The sequence below is a fragment of the Gopherus flavomarginatus genome, chromosome 2 (assembly GCF_025201925.1).
Source record: "Gopherus flavomarginatus isolate rGopFla2 chromosome 2, rGopFla2.mat.asm, whole genome shotgun sequence".
In the NCBI taxonomy this organism is placed as follows: domain Eukaryota; kingdom Metazoa; phylum Chordata; order Testudines; family Testudinidae; genus Gopherus; species Gopherus flavomarginatus.
In genome coordinates, this window is record NC_066618.1 from 290,122,017 (window position 1) to 290,139,913 (window position 17,897).

General features: G+C 51.6%; 1 protein-coding gene across 5 annotated transcripts in view; it reads right to left on the reverse strand.

Annotated features, from left to right (window-relative positions):
- Positions 1-17,897, reverse strand: part of COL22A1 (collagen type XXII alpha 1 chain) — a 372,600-nt gene that overhangs the window by 19,071 nt on the left and 335,632 nt on the right. For 3 of the 5 annotated variants that reach the window (XM_050940514.1, XM_050940513.1, XM_050940511.1), the window contains exons 47-54: positions 17,025-17,078; positions 15,732-15,785; positions 7,489-7,542; positions 5,945-5,998; positions 5,247-5,291; positions 3,659-3,712; positions 3,017-3,061; positions 950-1,003 (exon numbers count right to left, since the gene is read on the reverse strand). In XM_050940514.1, the coding sequence (XP_050796471.1) occupies positions 950-1,003; positions 3,017-3,061; positions 3,659-3,712; positions 5,247-5,291; positions 5,945-5,998; positions 7,489-7,542; positions 15,732-15,785; positions 17,025-17,078 (414 nt within the window). The remainder of the gene's footprint in view (positions 1-949; positions 1,004-3,016; positions 3,062-3,658; positions 3,713-5,246; positions 5,292-5,944; positions 5,999-7,488; positions 7,543-15,731; positions 15,786-17,024; positions 17,079-17,897) is intronic. The other 2 variants (XM_050940512.1, XM_050940510.1) reach the window with 2 other exon arrangements.

Below are 17,897 nucleotides of genomic sequence, written 5' to 3' on the forward strand. Positions count from 1 at the left end.
TACTGCTCCTCAACGGGAAGAAAATGACACACAGAAAAGTTCTGTGAAGAGGTTCTGGCTCTGCTGGAGGGAAGACCGGCATGTTGGATTTCAAAAAGTGTGTCTGTAGGTCAAGTCGATTAACCTGGGTATTTGCTGGCCAAGCTTAAATTCTGACTATATTGGCTTATTGACATGTTGTTATTTTGAAGATGGGGCAGGTAAGATGTTTCTCTGGGACAGACTCTTGCCCTGCACCTTGACACAGCTCCAGTTCCTGCACTGCCAGACCTTTTCATTCTCTGCCTTCTAGGACAAACTCCACAGTTCGGCAGGCAACATTTTCTAGTGACTAAAAAGGGGTGCAGTCAAAACTATTTCCCAGTGACCCACAGAAATGGCATGATCAGTCACCTGGTCCATCCCTCAGTGGCCTCTCCAGGATCATACAGTACACAGGATGCTCACCAGGGTTTTGTTCTGTTACTGCACTGACACTAATGATATCCTAGGATCTGATTCTGCTACCCTGATTCCCTCTGAGTGGTGCTCTGCTCTGCAGGCCATCTCACTGATTCCAGTGGGGCTGTTTGTGGAGCAAGATGCTGCTCAGGATGAGGTGCGACAGACTCAGGCCCAGGGGAACTAGGCAGAGTAAAGTACTGCTCAGTGAGAATAAGCATGACAGAATCAGAGCCAGGGGTAATAGAGACATCGGATCTGCTGTACAATTCAGGATTGAAACAATGCAGTTCCTACTAATATTCCAAAGACACAGCGAACGTTTAAGTGTCAGCAGGTTGAGCAGGGACAAAGGCCCTAAAGTTCCTCTCCTAACAAGCTTTTCCCAAACAGTTCCCTGTGCATCACCCCAAGCATTCACCCTTTAGTACAGTTTCTTTGTTTACTGTGAAACAAGTCAACTTATCGAAGGGCAGACGTTTGCTTGCTGCTCCAAGAGGACACTTACATCCTTCCCCGGTGAGCCCTCACGACCAGCAGGACCGGTCACGCCTGGCTCTCCCTGGAACACAAAGCAAAGGAAGTAGTGATGAATTCAGTGCTTCGGACACATTACAGCTATGCTGGCTAGTAACGTGCCTCTGGACGGTGTAGGGATTCCGCAGTGCTGGATTGATGCTAGCAGTCTCTATGGGGTGACACATGTCATGCATCTTGCTTTAATGCCAATGGGAACAATGTGGTTAAAACTTGATATGCTGCTTAAAAAAAGTGCCAGGAGCACCTTTCATATTCAAGGTAGTGCAGCCCTTTCCTGGCATTAGAAAAAGTTCAGAAAAGGGCAACCAAAATGATTAGGGATTTGGAATGTGTCCCATATGAAAAGTGTTTAAAGAGGCTAGGACTTTACAGCTTAGAAAAGAGGAGACTAATGGGGGATATGATAGAGGTATATAAAATGATGAGTGATGTGGAGAAAGTGAATAAGGAAAAGTTATTTACTTGTTCCGATAATATAAGAACTTGGGGCCACCACATGAAATTAATGGGCAGCAGGTTTAAAACAAATAAAAGGAAGTTCTTCATCACACAGCGCACAGTCAACTTGTGGAACTCCTTACCTGAGGACGTTGTGAAGGCTAGGACTATAACAGCGTTTAAAAGAGAACTGGATAAATTCATGGAGGTTAAGTCCATTAATGGCCATTAGCCAGGATGGGTAAGGAATGGTGTCCCTAGCCTCTGTTTGCCAGAGGATGGAGATGGATGGCAGGAGAGAGATCACTTGATCATTGCCTGTTGGGTTCACTCCCTCTGGGGTACTTGGCATTGGCCACTGTTGGCAGACAGGATACTGGGCTGGATGGACCTTTGGTCTGACCCAGTATGGCCGTTCTTATGTTTTTAATACCTTAGCTATTGAGAGTGCAGTGACTGTGAAGACACGTTATGCACTTTTCAAGGAAAAACTGTTTTAGGGAGGAGGAGAGGAGGATCTAGGTCACTGGGGCTCTCTACCAGTCCTCCTGCAATGTGCCACTGCACCATCATTTATTTTCCTGAAGAGCCAGAGTTCGGCAGCTCAGTTTTCCATCTCATCCGCAGGATGACACCTCTGATAGCAGGAATCCCTGCAACATCAGAGCTGAGAATGAGGCCAGGATTTTCTGATCAGGAGGTGAGTGAGCCAAAAAGCTCTATTATTCATGCCCATTCTCCTCATCTTTGAATTCATCCTGCATTTCTAATGCTTGGTGGTGTGCGATTTGATATTGGTACTGCCTGCACAGTAAGTTTCCCAGTCCCCTGGCCTGCATTTGTGAACTCTGTGCTGTGGCTTTCACGGCAGTACACAGGGAGCTGTGCTGTGAAACTGACATGCAAAGGGACATTATGGAAGGGACATGAGATGTGCTGCATTAACCCATCAGTGACCACTCAATACACCAGCACTAATGTTAGCTGGAAGTCCAGAAAAGGAGGCTGCCAGTAATCAGGACCGACACCAGGGTTTCTGGCGCCCTAGGCAGAATTTGGGGGGCGGTATTTTGTGCGCTCCCCACGGGGCGTGCGAGAGCTTCCGGTTCTGCTCCTGTTGCGTCGCCAAAGAAGGACCTTCTGCTGACATGCCGCGGAAAACAGCAGCAGGCAACTGAGCAGCTCAATGACTGCCGCTGTTGCCTGCGGCATTTCGACGGAGGGTCCTTCTTCGGTGGCACGATGGGAGTGGAACTGGAAGCTCCCGTACGCCCCGTGGGGAGTGCACAAAATGCTGCCCCCTGAATCCTGGTGCCCTAGGCGACTGCCTAGGGTCGCCTAATGGAAGCGCCGGCCCTGCCAGTAATGCCACTGACTCTCCCCAGCTGCGTCAGGCAGCATACAGCTGGGTCCACCCTGTGCACTGCCACCCGCTGCAAGGCAGCCAGAAAAGCCAGCCCCACAAGGTCACAGCAACTGATGAACACCACATTAAAAAGGCCTGTAAAAATGTTCTCTTTCAGTTTTAGGGAGCCCTTTTAAGGCTGACTTACCCATCTCCTTCTATAGCACACACAGTGGGGTGCATGTTACTTACCCTGGGGCCCGGGGGACCTGCATCTCCTCTGTGCCCCTTGAAGCCCTGAAGAAGAGAGTGACATTGAAAACAGCCAGATGCATGGACCTTCGGGAAGAGCTTGGCTAAATGGTGTGTGCACAGTGGCTGCCCTTAAAACCTCTCTGGTTAGATTAACAGGCCCTGGTCAGCATGGAATTGTATCCCAGGGAGGCAGCATCCCTCTCCTTAGCAGCACAGGGGAGCCTATGGTGGTGCAGCTGCTCTTCCTGCTGTGCCTGGCCCACAGTGTGTAGGGGAAAGGGTGGGGCCATGGCCTCCCCTCTCTCCATCCCCAGGATGCATGGCCTACAGCAGTGAGCAGCCCTGGCGTGTGGGGCACCCGGAGGGTGGAAGGCTTCTTACATCCTGATCTCCAGGCAAAGGACCTGCACAATCTGCTCCAGAGAATTCTGGGGACGAAAGATCCAGAAATACCCTGTTTGATTTCTTGGATTATTTTTTATCGTTTATGCTGTGGAAATGCCTGTCTCAGCCAGGCCAACTCTTTTGTGTTAGGTGCTATGCGCGCACACACACAGTCAAAGGCCATCCCCACCCAAAGAATTTCCAGTGTAATGGATAAGACAGTTTCTGGATTAAACCATCTGATGTAGTACCTACCGGTAACCCTCTGGCCCCCTCTTGGCCTGGGAGCCCAGGTTCTCCTGGTTTGCCCTAATGGAAACACGCACATTCCAAATATGATACTGTTCTGTCATTGCCAGCATATGCCTCATCATCATCATCTGAAAAGGGATTCTGCTTTTTGCCATTAGTTGTAATGAGGGTTATCATAGAATATCAGGGTTGGAAGGGACCTCAGGAGGTATCTAGTCCAACCCCCTGCTCAAAGCAAGACCAATTCCCAGATTTTTACACCAGTTCCCCAAATGGCCCCCTCAAGGATTGAACTCACAACCCTGGGGTTGGCAAGCCAATGCTTAAACCACTGAGCTATCCCTTCAAATGTGAATACAATAAGAAAGTTCCCACAAAACCTGCATCTGAGTGCACACACAGGACATTCAGGCACCCTCCACCCAGCTGTAAACCACCCTTGCTTCTAGAAATGTGGGCTTTGGAAGTTGAAGATGTGCCCACGCCTGTTGCCAGGTGTACCTGTCTGGACCAGATTTTCAAAATTAGATGCACGCAGTTGCATGCTTATCTGGTGCGTACATATAAAAGGGGTATTTTCACAGTGAAATGGGGCACGTGCAATTGTTTATGCACAACTGCGTGCATCTGACTCTGAAAGGTGGCTCAGTCTACACAATACCTTAATGCTGAGTATTTGTCCGCTGTCATGGAAAGGAAAGAGCTTGCCATATTTTGGCAAATCACAGGAAGAGAGATGGGGGCAAGAGATTCTGGAAGCGCGTTCTCAGAGTAATATGCATATGCCAGGGGAATGCTAATTCCTGTCCACTTTATTAACACAGCCTTTTGGCTGGAAAACTCCAGGTCAGCTCCTTTTCCTCCCCGTGCATAAGAACAATGGGGGGAAATCAAACACAAAACTTCCTCTCCAAGAAGGGAGGAGCATGGTCACTCTGCAACCCAACAAGTGCATTTCAGGCTGCATTTCCTACTCCCTTCCCTGCCCCATAATCCGCAAAAACCAGCTCACTAGGTTTAATATTACACGACTGACCTGGGTCTCTCTAGAATTTACAGGAGCACTACGGAGTTCGCTACGCTTTGAGCTGCAGCTGTGAGTCCCAGCTCCAGGAGATCTGCCCATGTTAGCTCTTATTGAGCTAATGCTCTACACACAGAGTGTCCCTGCAGCAGCATGAGTGGCAAACCACCCTGAGTACGTACCCGCTGAGAACCGAGCTGCGTACTCCAGGCAGCTGCCCCTCCTGCAGCTCGTGACACTGCAGCTAGGTTAGCCTCTCCTGCAGTTTGTGACACTGCAGCTACTTGTCGTATTTTTAGCTATTCTTAGCATGGCAGCTTGGCTTTGTGTCCTTGAGCTGGGGATCACACCCCTAGTTCACAGTGTACACATATCCTCAGAGTAAAGGGCCAGGTCTACTTTCAAGATGCTAAGATTTGCACACTAATAGATTGCTCAAGGCAGTTCAGTGTGAACGAGATGCAAGTAAACAGACTCTCCTGAGTCCAAAAGCGATAGCCAGGCGTGGGCTCTGAAAACCTGACTGTGGCAGCTTGAAATGAGGATGTGTACAACGTGAATCCTTACCGGTTCCCCGGGAGATCCAGGCTTGCCATCCTTGCCGTCAACGCCCTGTAAGTGAAACATCCATTAGGGGGCCAGGGTGGCTATACAGAAGATGGGTATGTCTCTGTGAGTGTGAATCTTGTGATGACTGCTCTGCTTGGTCACTGTGCATTGCATTGTGTGATCCCCCTTTCTCACTTCCATACCTACATTGATTTACACCAGGAGAGGATCTGGCCCATAGACATTAGAGATAGATAAGACTCACTAGATCCACACAGTTGCCAGATCAATGGGGTTTCAGATATTAAACTAATCCTGCACTTGTTCTTGAGCCAATATAGGGGGATCATTACATCCTGGGCACTAGAACATAACAAAATCCCATCCCTGTAGTAGTATGAATTGCAGATACAATTATCTGTGCCCCCAGGCTTGGAGGCATTATGTCACATTGGTGCCCTCTATGGGAAGATCTCTGCCAGGGCAATAAGAGTCAGGCAGGAGGAACAGATGACTCTATTTTGGAAACTATCACTTGGCTGAAAGGTACCCGACCCAGAACTCATACTGTACGGAGCCCAGTGAATCTGGAGTTAACTTGACAATATAAATCTCACATCCACTCCAAGATAGCTCAGAAATGGCACTGGCTGTGTCCACTTGCTTACAGGAAGTGTAACATATTGAATGAAAAATAGCAGGCAGTTGTCCCTTACCTGAAGGCCAGGCAGTCCTGGTGGGCCCAGGGGACCTGGTGGGCCATCTTTACCCTGTAAAGAGACCATTGATGTGGCAATGTTCAGACAAGCTTTTCAGATGCTGCTTCACAAGAAAGAACACTTCACAAACCCGGAGTTGGGAGAGGAGGAGACATGAACATGTCTCTAATGCATTCACACTTCCACTCCCTTAGGGACCAAACTTTGCTATGCTGTATTCACAGTTATTGACACCAAAGGCCAAATTCGCCTCCAAGATAAACAGATGCAACTCTCATGGACTTCAGTGGGAACTGCAGCCACTTAAGAGAGGGCTGGATTTGGTCTCAAAAGTGTACATTGTGAAGAATCGGATAACAACATAGTACGTCTCTGCCCAGCACTGTGCTATCGACATTAATATAAAAGCCAGTCAATGCATGTTTTACAGTCTGTATATATTAAATTGGTGGTTATGAAAGGTGTTTAGTCGACTGTCCCTGTAAATGAAATCCTGTTTATCCATGGGACTGTACAGCATACAGGCTGTCACACATTGCTTCAACCCTGACCACCTGTTAGGGCTGAAAGAAAAGCTCAGTCCTTGGCCTCTCTGCTATGACTAACTCATCTCACAACAGCCACCAGAGGAGCAATGCTTGGTCACTACTGATGAAGGCTAGAGTTGAAGAAATGGCTAAGGGGCGACAGGCTCATTAGCAATCCAGTTCCAGAAATGCATCATAATTACACACAGCTGCATTATTCTGATTCAACAACCTGTGTTACTCCAAGATGCCTCCTCTCGAAAACAAGAGAGACATTGATTCATAACAAGGAATCTTCTGTTTCACTTTGCAATGAAGATCAACCAGATTCAAAAGCTAAGCTCAATCTCTCTCTCAGGGTATTTTACTGCCACCCACCACGGCAGTATCTGAGCACTTTCCTTGTGCAACCGATGGCAATAACGAAATCCCTAGCAGGCCTTGTGGAGTCACTAACCTTTCACCCTTATTAGCCAGCACTGTGTCAGCAGGTGATGATCCTGCTTGGAAATGTTAAGTGTGTTTTGCTGATTCAGTATTGCACGTGTGTCACTACCTGTATGGATATGAGAAAGACAGTAGGTTCTCTCTTGAGATCCAAACCTAGGCTGTGGGCTGAGCAGGTCTGAGAGTAACCTTAGGAGATGACAAGCCTGAGTAGAAAGCTTAGACTGGATTCATACAGTTGAATTTTAAGTTCCTTTGGTAAATAAAACCAAACCCCGTGAAGGGAGGATATTTATCCTGCTATAACTTATGTGGACTGAGTTTGGAGAAGAGTGGGGAAGCCACTTGCTCACTGAAGGGTTTTCCCATCACATCACAGCTATATCAGGAATTCTAATTCTGGAAAGGTTGGATTGCATAGAAGAAAAGGAATCAAAGAGTTTCCAGCAGGGCCTATTCAACATGAATAGCATTTTAAATATCACTTGAGGGGTTTGGGGGAAAACCTCATGTTTGCTTCAGTTCAGCCCTACTCTAAAGAAGCTAACCCCCTGGTCAATGGCTTACTATATCCCCAGGCGTTCCTGGGGGTCCTGCAGGTCCTGGTTTGCCCTCTGGTCCCTAAATAAAACAAAGCAGAAAGAATATGTATTACTCGTTCGTAGTATATCCTTGTCAACACTTTAGCTTGCCTGCACATATATATACCTGCCCCTGGAAATTTCCACTACATGCATCTGAGGAACTGGGTATTCACCCACGAAAGCTCATGCTCCAAAAAGTCTGTTAGTCTATAAGGTGCCACAGGATTCTTTGCTGCTTGTCAACACAGGCAGTACCACAGATGGCATTTGGTACATTTTCTGCCATTCATTCCTATTAGCAATCATTCACATTAATTCATCTCGGAAAAGCAGTTACCAACCTCTGTGTATAATTAGCCTCCTAAGCCGTACATTTTCAGACATTTTAGATTGTTTGCCATTCCAGAAAATATATAGTAATTAGAAAACTATTGTGCCCAAACTAACTCTGAGAAGACTAGAACTGCTGGGATAAATATCTCGGAGCATATGCTGCAGAAGGCAAATCTTGGAATCATTAGTCAACATGGACAGAACAAGATATCACGGGCATAGGTTGCAGCAAGAAAAACGTAGGTTAAATATTATGAGAAACTTTATTAATTATAAATTCTTTGGCAACAAGGCAAGCTGCTCAGGCAGGCTATGGAATCACCATAACTAGGGCCCTACCAAATTCATGGTAATGTATGGTCAATTTCACAGCCCTAGGATTTGAAAATTGGTAAATTTCACATTTTCAGATGTTTAAATCTGAAATTTCATAGTGGTGTAACCGTGGGGGTCCGGATCCAAAAGGGGATTGTGGGGGGAGGTCACAAGCCTGTTGCACGAGGTCATGGGATTGCCACCCTCACTTCTGTGCTGCCTTCAGAGCTGGACAGAGTGGGGAGGAGGGGCGGTGGCACTATCTGCCATTGGGAGAGATACTCAAGTTCTGTCCTGCCCCAGTCCTGCCTAGCAGCTAGCAGCCCCCTGCTGGGGTGCTCCCAGCAGCATGGAGAAGATCGAATCCAATTCCACAAGCCTTCTCCAGCTGCAGGAACCTCTGGGGCTGCTGCCCAATCCCAGAGCATGCTGTAGCAAGGGGAGGCACCTGGAGGTGGGTTTGGTCTTACCCCTCCCCCAGAGCAGCTGTGCAGGAGATGGACAAGTCCTGTCATTCTCCAGCCCAGCCTCCTTTTGCTGGGGTGCTCCTAGGACAAAAGGACATCGGATTTCACGAGGATGGGCTTATTTCATGGCCCATGACATGTTTTTCACAGCCATGAAATTGGTAGGGTCCTAATCATAACTTGAATATGCAAAGAGACTAGATAGTCTGGTTTAGAGGTTGTACAATCAATACAGCCAACAGGCAAGCAAATGGATATGGTCACCCACTCCTGCTACCATCCCAACCCAACAGGTTCTGTGATTCTGGGCCAGAAAGCATGTATTCACTGTCTGAGTCCTCAAAACCGTGCTCAGCGACCCACCGAGCCCTTCCTGGTGGTGCTGATGTCACAATGGCCAAGCAACAGTGCAATATAAATTCTGCCATGGTCAGATTGCTGCTGACACAGGGATTAGAGGGAGGTTGCAAACATTTAGGAGGGCTTGGGTCAAACTGCAACGGGACCTGGCCAGGTTAAGCCAGAGTGGCTTCAAGGGACATTTGTCAGAGTCCTACAATAAGGGAAAAGATAGAGCTCCCAGGGTGACAATGCACTCAAGCAAACCGATTTTAGCCATTTCTCTTCAACACCATCCTAATACGCTTTTGTCATGTAAAGAAGCACCGTGGCTAATGGAGAGAATGGGGAACTGGAAAGGGCAATGCACGAGAGCGGGGGGACAATCCTATCTGAAGAAGCCCACAACACGAGAAAACTAGAGAAACCCTTGTCTAAGATCCTTGCGTGTCATTTAACGGTCAACGAGCCAAACATTTTCCCTTTTGACCGTTGTTATTTCTAAAGCCAGCTGGCTGCTTCATCTAATATATGGGAAGCACCAGTATTTTTTACCATGTGGGAGCAGTGAAAAAAAATATGTCATGCCCATTGTCTTTTCTATAAAAGCAAGCAACAAAAGTTTAGCATAAATTTACTTTCGTGAGGCAAAGCAATGGCTGCACGCTGCGTTAAGTAGCAATTATCATGCGTGTGGGACTCTATGATGCTTCAGGGTCTATTACAAACCCAATGGGAAACTTCAAAGAAATGGCACAGAGGTGGGTGGAAGTGGCCCTCTGTGGCATATGCATGTGATGCAGTAGGGACTGTCTGTGTGGGGAGTGGGAGAGCAGGGGAGGACTTTGGGGGATGGACGATGCCAGGGCCTGTAACCTGAGCTAGGTAAGGGAGGGGAAAGGTCAACACCTTTGCCTGGGAAGGGGACAAAGGAAGGGAGTGGCAGGAGGGAAGCAGTTTGAGTTTGGGCTTGGGGCTGTGTGGGCGGAATTCAGGGTATCCTAGCTAGGATCTAAGCACCCTGAAAGCCCAGAAGGACTCGGTGGAGGGGTCCTGACTGTGCCTGCAAGCTCTGCTGTAACCTGTGTTCCTGTTGTCCAATAAACCTTCTGTTTTACTGGCTGGCTGAGAGTCACTGTGGGTCCCAGGAAGAGGGGTGCAGGACCGGACTCCCCACACTCCGTGACAACTGGTGGCAGTGGTGGGAGATACTGCACCCCGTGGACGGCGCTTCCTGCAGTAAGTGACTGGGGAGCAGTAAAACGAAGGGGTGATTAAGCCCTGGGAGTGTGTGCCCAGTGAGAAGGACTTTGCAGTAACAGGGTCCCCCGGGGGATTGCAGCGAGCGGTCCCAGGGGCGGAGGAGTCTGCAGCTCGACCCTGGCAGAGAGGTGGTGACCTCACGAAGGGCTGGTGCACTAGGGGTCCCCCTGGAAACCGTGGGGAGCGGCGAGCACCCCGGCCTGTGAGTGGCCAGCAGGAAGATGTATGCCAAGCGGCGCAAGTGTGACCTGGTGGAGCTGTGTAAGCAGAGGGGGCTGCACCCAGGGAGGCTCAGCAAGGACCAGCTGATTTCCCAGCTGGAGCAGGGAGACCGCATGAATGAACGGAGCCCTGTCTCTGAGGGAAGCAGCCGAGCAGATGCAGCGCAGGCACCAGTGACTGTCCCCGCTGGGAGTGGTCAGCCGGCAGACGAGGGCTTCCCGAGACCCCCCCTTCCTAGGCATAGAGGAAGGGCGGGGAGGAGCCCAGTGTATACCGAGGGCACCGTGACACCCCCGGCCAGCAGGGGAGCCCCACGGCGAAGCTCACCCCCCAGCAGGGGATCCTCCCGGCAACGCTCAGCATCCGTGGAGCGGATGCGGCTGGAATATGAAAGGGAGCTGAGACGGGAGGAGCTCGAGTTAAAGAGGCGAGAGCTGGAGGAGAAGGCGAAACAGCGTGAACATGAGGAGAACCAGCGTAAACATGAGGAGAACCAGCGCCAGCGTGAGTGGGAGGAGAAGGAGAAACAGCGTAAACATGAGCTGGACCTGGCCCGGCTGAGGAGCAGTGAGGCCCCGGCTGCGGTGAGTGAGGGGGGACCCAAGCCTACAAAGAGCTTTGATAAGCACCTGCTGCCCCGGCGTAAGGAGGGGGAGGACATAGATACCTTCCTGACGGCTTTTGAGAATGCCTGCGAGCTGCACAGGGTTGACCCTGCAGACAGGATTGCAGTTCTCACCCCCTTACTGGACTCCACAGCCGTGGAGGTGTACAGCCGACTGAAAGGGGCGGAGGCAGGGGACTACGAACTGTTCAAACAGGCCCTGCTCCGCGAGTTTGGGCTGACTCCTGAGATGTACCGGAAAAAGTTCCGGAGCCAGCGTAAAACCCGTGAGGTTACATACCTACAACTGGTCAACCGGGCGCAGGGGTATGCTCGCAAGTGGACAGCTGGGGCCCAAACTAAAGAGGACCTGCTTGACCTATTTATACTGGAGCACCTGTACGAGCAGTGCCCGTCCGACCTGAGGCTGTGGTTGATGGACCAGAAGCCGGAGAACCCGCAGCATGCAGGCCAGCTGGCCGACCAATTTGTGGACAGTCGGGCAGGGGATGGCAGGGAGGAGTCTCGAAGGAGCAGGCCTGCCTCAACGCAGAGAGAGAGTCATCATGGGACCTCCCAAAGGGGGCCTATGGAGAACCCCCCCAAAAGGGGAACATCCAGCGGCAGGTCCCTCCGACCCACTCAAGGGGACCCACGAGATATGGGCTGCTATCGCTGTGGCCAACGAGGTCACATACGGGCCCAGTGCCCCAAGCTCAGGGACAGACCAAGCAGACCCAACCCGCAGAGGGTGGACTGGGTAAAAACCCAATCGGAGGAGGGGCTACGTTCCCAGGAAAGGGGGGTTGGCAACATACCACCTATGGATGCTCTCGGTTCCGGGTTTTTGGTTTACCGGGTGGGCGCGGGGCTGCCCCTCCGGAAAGAGTGCATTGTTTCCCTGGAAGTGGATGGGAGGAAGGTCACTGGGTACTGGGACACGGGCGCAGAGGTGACGCTGGCCCGGCCCGAGGTGGTGGCCTCAGATCGGATGGTGCCCGACACCTACCTGACCCTGATGGGCGTGGGCGGGACCCCATTCAAGGTACCCGTGGCAAGGGTACACCTGAAATGGGGGGCCAAGGAGGGCCCCAAGGATGTGGGGGTACACCAATATTTGCCCACTGACGTGTTAATGGGAGGGGACCTTGAGGACTGGCCTAGTAACACCCAGAGTGCCCTGGTCGTGACTCGTAGTCAGAGTCGGCAAATGGCACTGCTCCCCGACAACGGGGAAGGTACTCGACCTGAGGTGCAGGCCCCTAACTCAGGGAGCGGGGAACGCCCAGGGGCACGGTGCAGAGAGGCTGCGGCCTCAGACCCAGCCAGCAAGAGAGAGCCGGTCCCCATTCCTGTCCCAGCTGCTGAGTTCCAGGCCGAGTTGCAGAAAGATCCCTCCTTGCGGAAGCACAGGGACCGGGCTGACCTTAGTGCGGTACAGACCATGAGGAGAGGTTGCAAGGAGAGGTTCCTGTGGGAGAAGGGGTTCCTGTACCGAGAATGGGCTCCCCCAGGGGAAGTAGAGTCATGGGGGATCAGGAGGCAGCTGGTGGTTCCCCAGAAGTTCCGTCACAAGCTGTTGTACCTGGCCCATGACATCCCTCTCGCAGGGCACCAGGGAATCCGGCGCACCAGGCAGAGGCTGCTACAGAACTTTTACTGGCCTGGGGTCTTTACCCATGTCCGACAGTACTGCCAATCCTGTGACCCCTGCCAGAGGGTGGGGAAGGCCCGGGACAAGGGGAAAGCGGCTTTGAGGCCTTTACCCATCATAGAAGAACCTTTCCAGAAGGTAGCCATGGACATAGTGGGACCTCTCAGCAAGATGACCCGGTCAGGGAAGAAATACATCCTGGTGGTCGTGGATTTTGCCACTCGCTACCCCGAGGCGGTGGCCTTGTCCTCTATCGAAGCAGACACAGTGGCAGATGCGCTGCTGACAATTTTCAGCCGGGTGGGGTTCCCCAAGGAGGTCTTAACGGACCAGGGGTCCAACTTCATGTCGGCCCTGCTCCGGTCCTTATGGCAGAAATGTGGGGTCCAGCACAACTGGGCCTCAGCGTATCACCCCCAGTCCAACGGGCTGGTAGAAAGGTTCAACGGGACGCTGAAGATGATGCTAAAAACATTTATGAACCAGCATCCGCAAGACTGGGACAAGTACTTACCTCACCTGCTGTTTGCGTACAGGGAGGTACCCCAGGAATCTACTGGGTTTTCACCTTTCGAACTGTTGTATGGAAGGCAGGTGAGGGGGCCCCTAGACCTGATGAGGGACGAATGGGAGGGGAAGGCCGCTCCCGAGGGAGAGTCAGTGGTGGAGTATGTCCTGACCTTCCGGGAAAGACTGGCCGAGCTCATGGGCCTGGCCAGGGAGAATCTGGCCCGAGCCCAGAGGAGGCAGAAGGTCTGGTATGACCGCACAGCACGAGCCCGTACCTTCGCCACCGGGGATCAGGTGATGGTTCTTATCCCCGTGAGGAGAAACAAACTCCAGGCCGCCTGGGAAGGGCCCTTCAAGGTTATCAAGCAACTGAATGAGGTAAACTATGTGGTGGAGCTGTCAAACCGGGCACATCACCGTCGGGTGTACCATGTGAACATGATGAAACCATACTATGACAGGGGGAATGTGGTGTTGGCCGTGTGTGGACATTGGGAGGGGCAGGGAGATGACCCCTTAGTGGATCTATTCCCTGGGACAAAAGCTGGTTCCCCCCTGGAGGCGATTCCCCTCTCTGAGCAACTGACCCCGGGCCAGCACGCTGAGATCAGAGGGGTGCTGCATCTGTACCGACAGCTGTTTTCCAACCAGCCTGGACGCACTAATTTGACTGTCCACCGGGTGGAGACTGGGTCACATCCCCCTATAAGATGCTCCCCTTTTCGGGTCACTGGTAAAACTGCCCAGGATCTTGAAAGAGAGGTCAGGGACATGCTGGCTTTGGGGGTGATCCAGCCGTCTTCCAGCCCTTGGGCCTCGCCAGTGGTGCTAGTCCCCAAGAAGGATGGGTCAATCCGGTTCTGTGTGGACTATCGAAAGCTCAATGCCATCACCGTATCTGATGCCTACCCTATGCCCAGGCCTGACGAGCTCCTAGACAAGCTAGGAGGTGCTCGGTACCTCACCACTATGGATCTTACCAAAGGCTACTGGCAAGTGCCGCTGGACGCAGATGCCAGGCTGAAATCGGCCTTTATCACCCCTCTGGGGCTCTATGAGTTTCTGACCCTGCCCTTCGGCCTCAAGGGAGCGCCAGCCACCTTCCAGCGCCTGGTGGATCAGCTACTGAGGGGGATGGAGAGTTTTGCCGTGGCGTATATTGACGACATCTGCGTCTTCAGCCAGACCTGGGAGGACCACGTGTCCCAGGTTAAACAAGTCCTGGACCGACTCCGAAGGGCTGGGTTAACCGTAAAGGCTGAGAAGTGCAAGGTGGGGATGGCCGAAGTATCTTACCTGGGCCATCGGGTGGGGAGCGGCTGCCTGAAGCCGGAACCAGCCAAGGTGGAGGTGATCAGAGACTGGCCTGCTCCCCAAACCAAAAAGCAGGTACAGGCCTTTATTGGGATGGCGGGGTACTATCGAAGGTTCGTGCCCCACTTTAGTGCCATAGCCGGCCCCATCACTGAACTGTGCAAAAAGGGGAAGCCAGACAAGGTGATCTGGACTGAGCAGTGCCAGGAGGCTTTCCGGGCGCTGAAGGAGGCTCTGGTTAGCGACCCAGTTCTGGCAAACCCAGATTTTGACAAACCCTTTATGGTGTTCACCGATGCCTCAGACACGGGACTGGGGGCGGTGTTAATGCAGGAGGATGAAAAGGGGGAGAGACACCCCATCGTGTACCTGAGTAAGAAGCTGCTACCCCGGGAACAAAGCTACGCGGCCATCGAGAAGGAATGCCTGGCCATGGTGTGGGCCCTTAAGAAGCTAGAGCCATATCTCTTTGGGCGACACTTCACCGTGTACACCGACCACTCTCCCCTGACCTGGCTGCACCAGATGAAAGGAGCCAACGCCAAGCTCCTGAGGTGGAGCCTGCTCCTGCAGGACTATGACATGGACGTGGTCCATGTGAAAGGAAGTGCCAACCTGACAGCGGATGCGTTGTCCCGGAGAGGGGGCCCTGAACTTCCCCAGGTCACTGGGCAGAGTGACCCCGCTCAGTTCAGTCTCGAAGGGGGGAGAGAAGTTGTCACGGAGTGTGGGGAGTCCGGTCCTGCACCCCTCTTCCTGGGACCCACAGTGACTCTCAGCCAGCCAGTAAAACAGAAGGTTTATTGGACAACAGGAACACAGGTTACAGCAGAGCTTGCAGGCACAGTCAGGACCCCTCCACCGAGTCCTTCTGGGCTTTCAGGGTGCTTAGATCCTAGCTAGGATACCCTGAATTCCGCCCACACAGCCCCAAGCCCAAACTCAAACTGCTTCCCTCCTGCCACTCCCTTCCTTTGTCCCCTTCCCAGGCAAAGGTGTTGACCTTTCCCCTCCCTTACCTAGCTCAGGTTACAGGCCCTGGCATCGTCCATCCCCCAAAGTCCTCCCCTGCTCTCCCACTCCCCACACAGACAGTCCCTACTGCATCACAATGCAGTCTGCAGCTACACTTATTAGTGAGACACACACCTATGCAGCATGATGATCCACTTCTCAGTATGGGGGGAAAAAGGAGGAAAACTTACAGGCGGGCCTGGGTTTCCAGGAGGTCCCGAGAAGCCAGGCATTCCAGGGTGACCCTGCAGAATCACAAGAGAGCTATTAGATTAGTGTCAATCTCTTCTTCACTCTTCAGTTACGTCCCCCAGATTTTAGGTTAATAAATGGCAGTCATAAGGAAGCAGTGATAGAACAGTGAAATGTGTGAACACACAGAAGGGTTGGGCCTCAGGAAATAAGCTATCCTGGGATTACAAACTGAAGCTTCGGCGTGCAAAGGATGTACTTCTATGCTGTATCTAAAGTCTTTAATATACATAGGCTTTGGAGACTGAATAACTCGTCAAGAAACATAACAACAGGCTTGGTATGAGTTGCATAGTTTGTATGCAAGGGAAATATTCACTAAGCAATTATTGCAGTGTTAGCAGTCAGTCGAGAAAGAAGCACAGTTATGTTGAGGATGTACTTTTCCTATGGCATCTGCTGTTCTGTGCCTATCGGAGCTGGGAGAGGAAGAGCGAAAGGCCAAGGCAGAAAGCTATGCAAAATGAGAGCTCGGAAAAATGTTTGTAACTTGAAACTTACCAGATTATGGGGCTCCATTACTGGACCAAAAACCTGTCCCACTTTCAGTGTAAGGTTCATGAAACCTACAGCAAACCTGGGCTTGATTTTGGCCACAATTTGTCTAATTCCCCTCTGTTCCTGCAGGATCCCAGTTCCCCTGGAAAATCCCCAAGTTTCTCCCCCAGACAAGACAGAGGCCTTTCCTTAACTGCTGACCCATCATATCTTTGGATTAGCCATTTGGGTAGCTGAGGACTCCCTCATAGCATGAATAGCCTGGGGTTTTTCAGGTGCCAGATGAGAGAGAACCACAACAGTGTAGAAGCAGGACATGGTGGAGCCTTCTGGATCCCAATTTGGAAAAGGCTGCCCATCCCCACGTCTCACCTGTGCACTAGCCAGGGAAGGAGGCCAGATGGTCAGCCCTTAAAAACCAACAAGGGGTGAGGCAGCCAACTGGATGCCTCCCAGAGATACCAGAGGTGGTGATGACAGTGGTGGGAATAAAGGCCACATGGCAGCCTACAGACACTCCACAGAAAATGATGATGGTGGCAGGGAGGAGAGGGTTTAAGTGGAGGGCATCCTGATGGGGAGGGTCCCAGCTCAAGTCTTCTTACCCTCATCCCTCTGGGGGTTAGGGATACCGAGGATCTTTGCCTCTGTCCCCAATGAGGCCAGGGCAGGAGTCACGATTATATCCTAGACACATATTCCAGTTGTACTACTTGGGAAGCACACTTTTTTACCTGTCCACCTTTTGGTCCAGCATCTCCAGATGTCCCACGGTCTCCTTTAGTGCCCTGATAACAAACAAAGCCATTGAAAGCCACTAAGGTTTATGACATTCCCAGCTGTAGGCTCCACTTCAGCAAAGCACTTTAGCATACGCTTAACTTTAAGCATGCACTTAAGTCTCATTGATTCCAATGGGACTTACACATGTGCTTAAAGATAAGCACTTGCTTAAGTGGTTTGCTGAATTGGGGTCTCACTGTCCGCCTAACCCACGTTTATTTGCCCACACACCAGAAAAATTTAACAAAACATTGTATGGAAACGAATCAGATTGGGAAGCCCAAAATATGACTTTACCAATGTCCCAGATTACTACTAAATTGCTGGGTGTGGAATTTATAGTGTCCCCAAAACACAGCATTGTTCAATACAGAATAACAGTTAGGCAAGCGGGGGAAAACCGTCTGCAGTTTATCACTTAAAATATGTCTGGATTTAGGGATTGATGGAGAAAGGACCTGCAGTTCCACTGAACTATACACTGGGGAGTTTTTGGCATTTCTATCCCAGAGTGTGCCACGCTGGGCTTCAGGGCCGCCCAGGTTGGGGGGGGGAGAGGGGCAATTTGCCCCAGGCCCCGCAGGGGCCCCACGAGCCCTGGCCTGGTGGCGGTCCGGGTCTTCAGAGGCATTTCGGCGGCAGGGGGCCCTTCAGTGCTGCCAAAGACACGGAGCGACAGAAGGCCCCCCCTCCCACCACCGAAGACCCGGACCGCTGCCAGGTGAGTACAAGCAGCGCAGCTCCCCCGCTTTGCCCTAGCCCCTTGAATCCTCTGGGCGGCCCCGCTGGGCTTTCAGAAGAGCAGTGCACTCTGCACTTTAAAT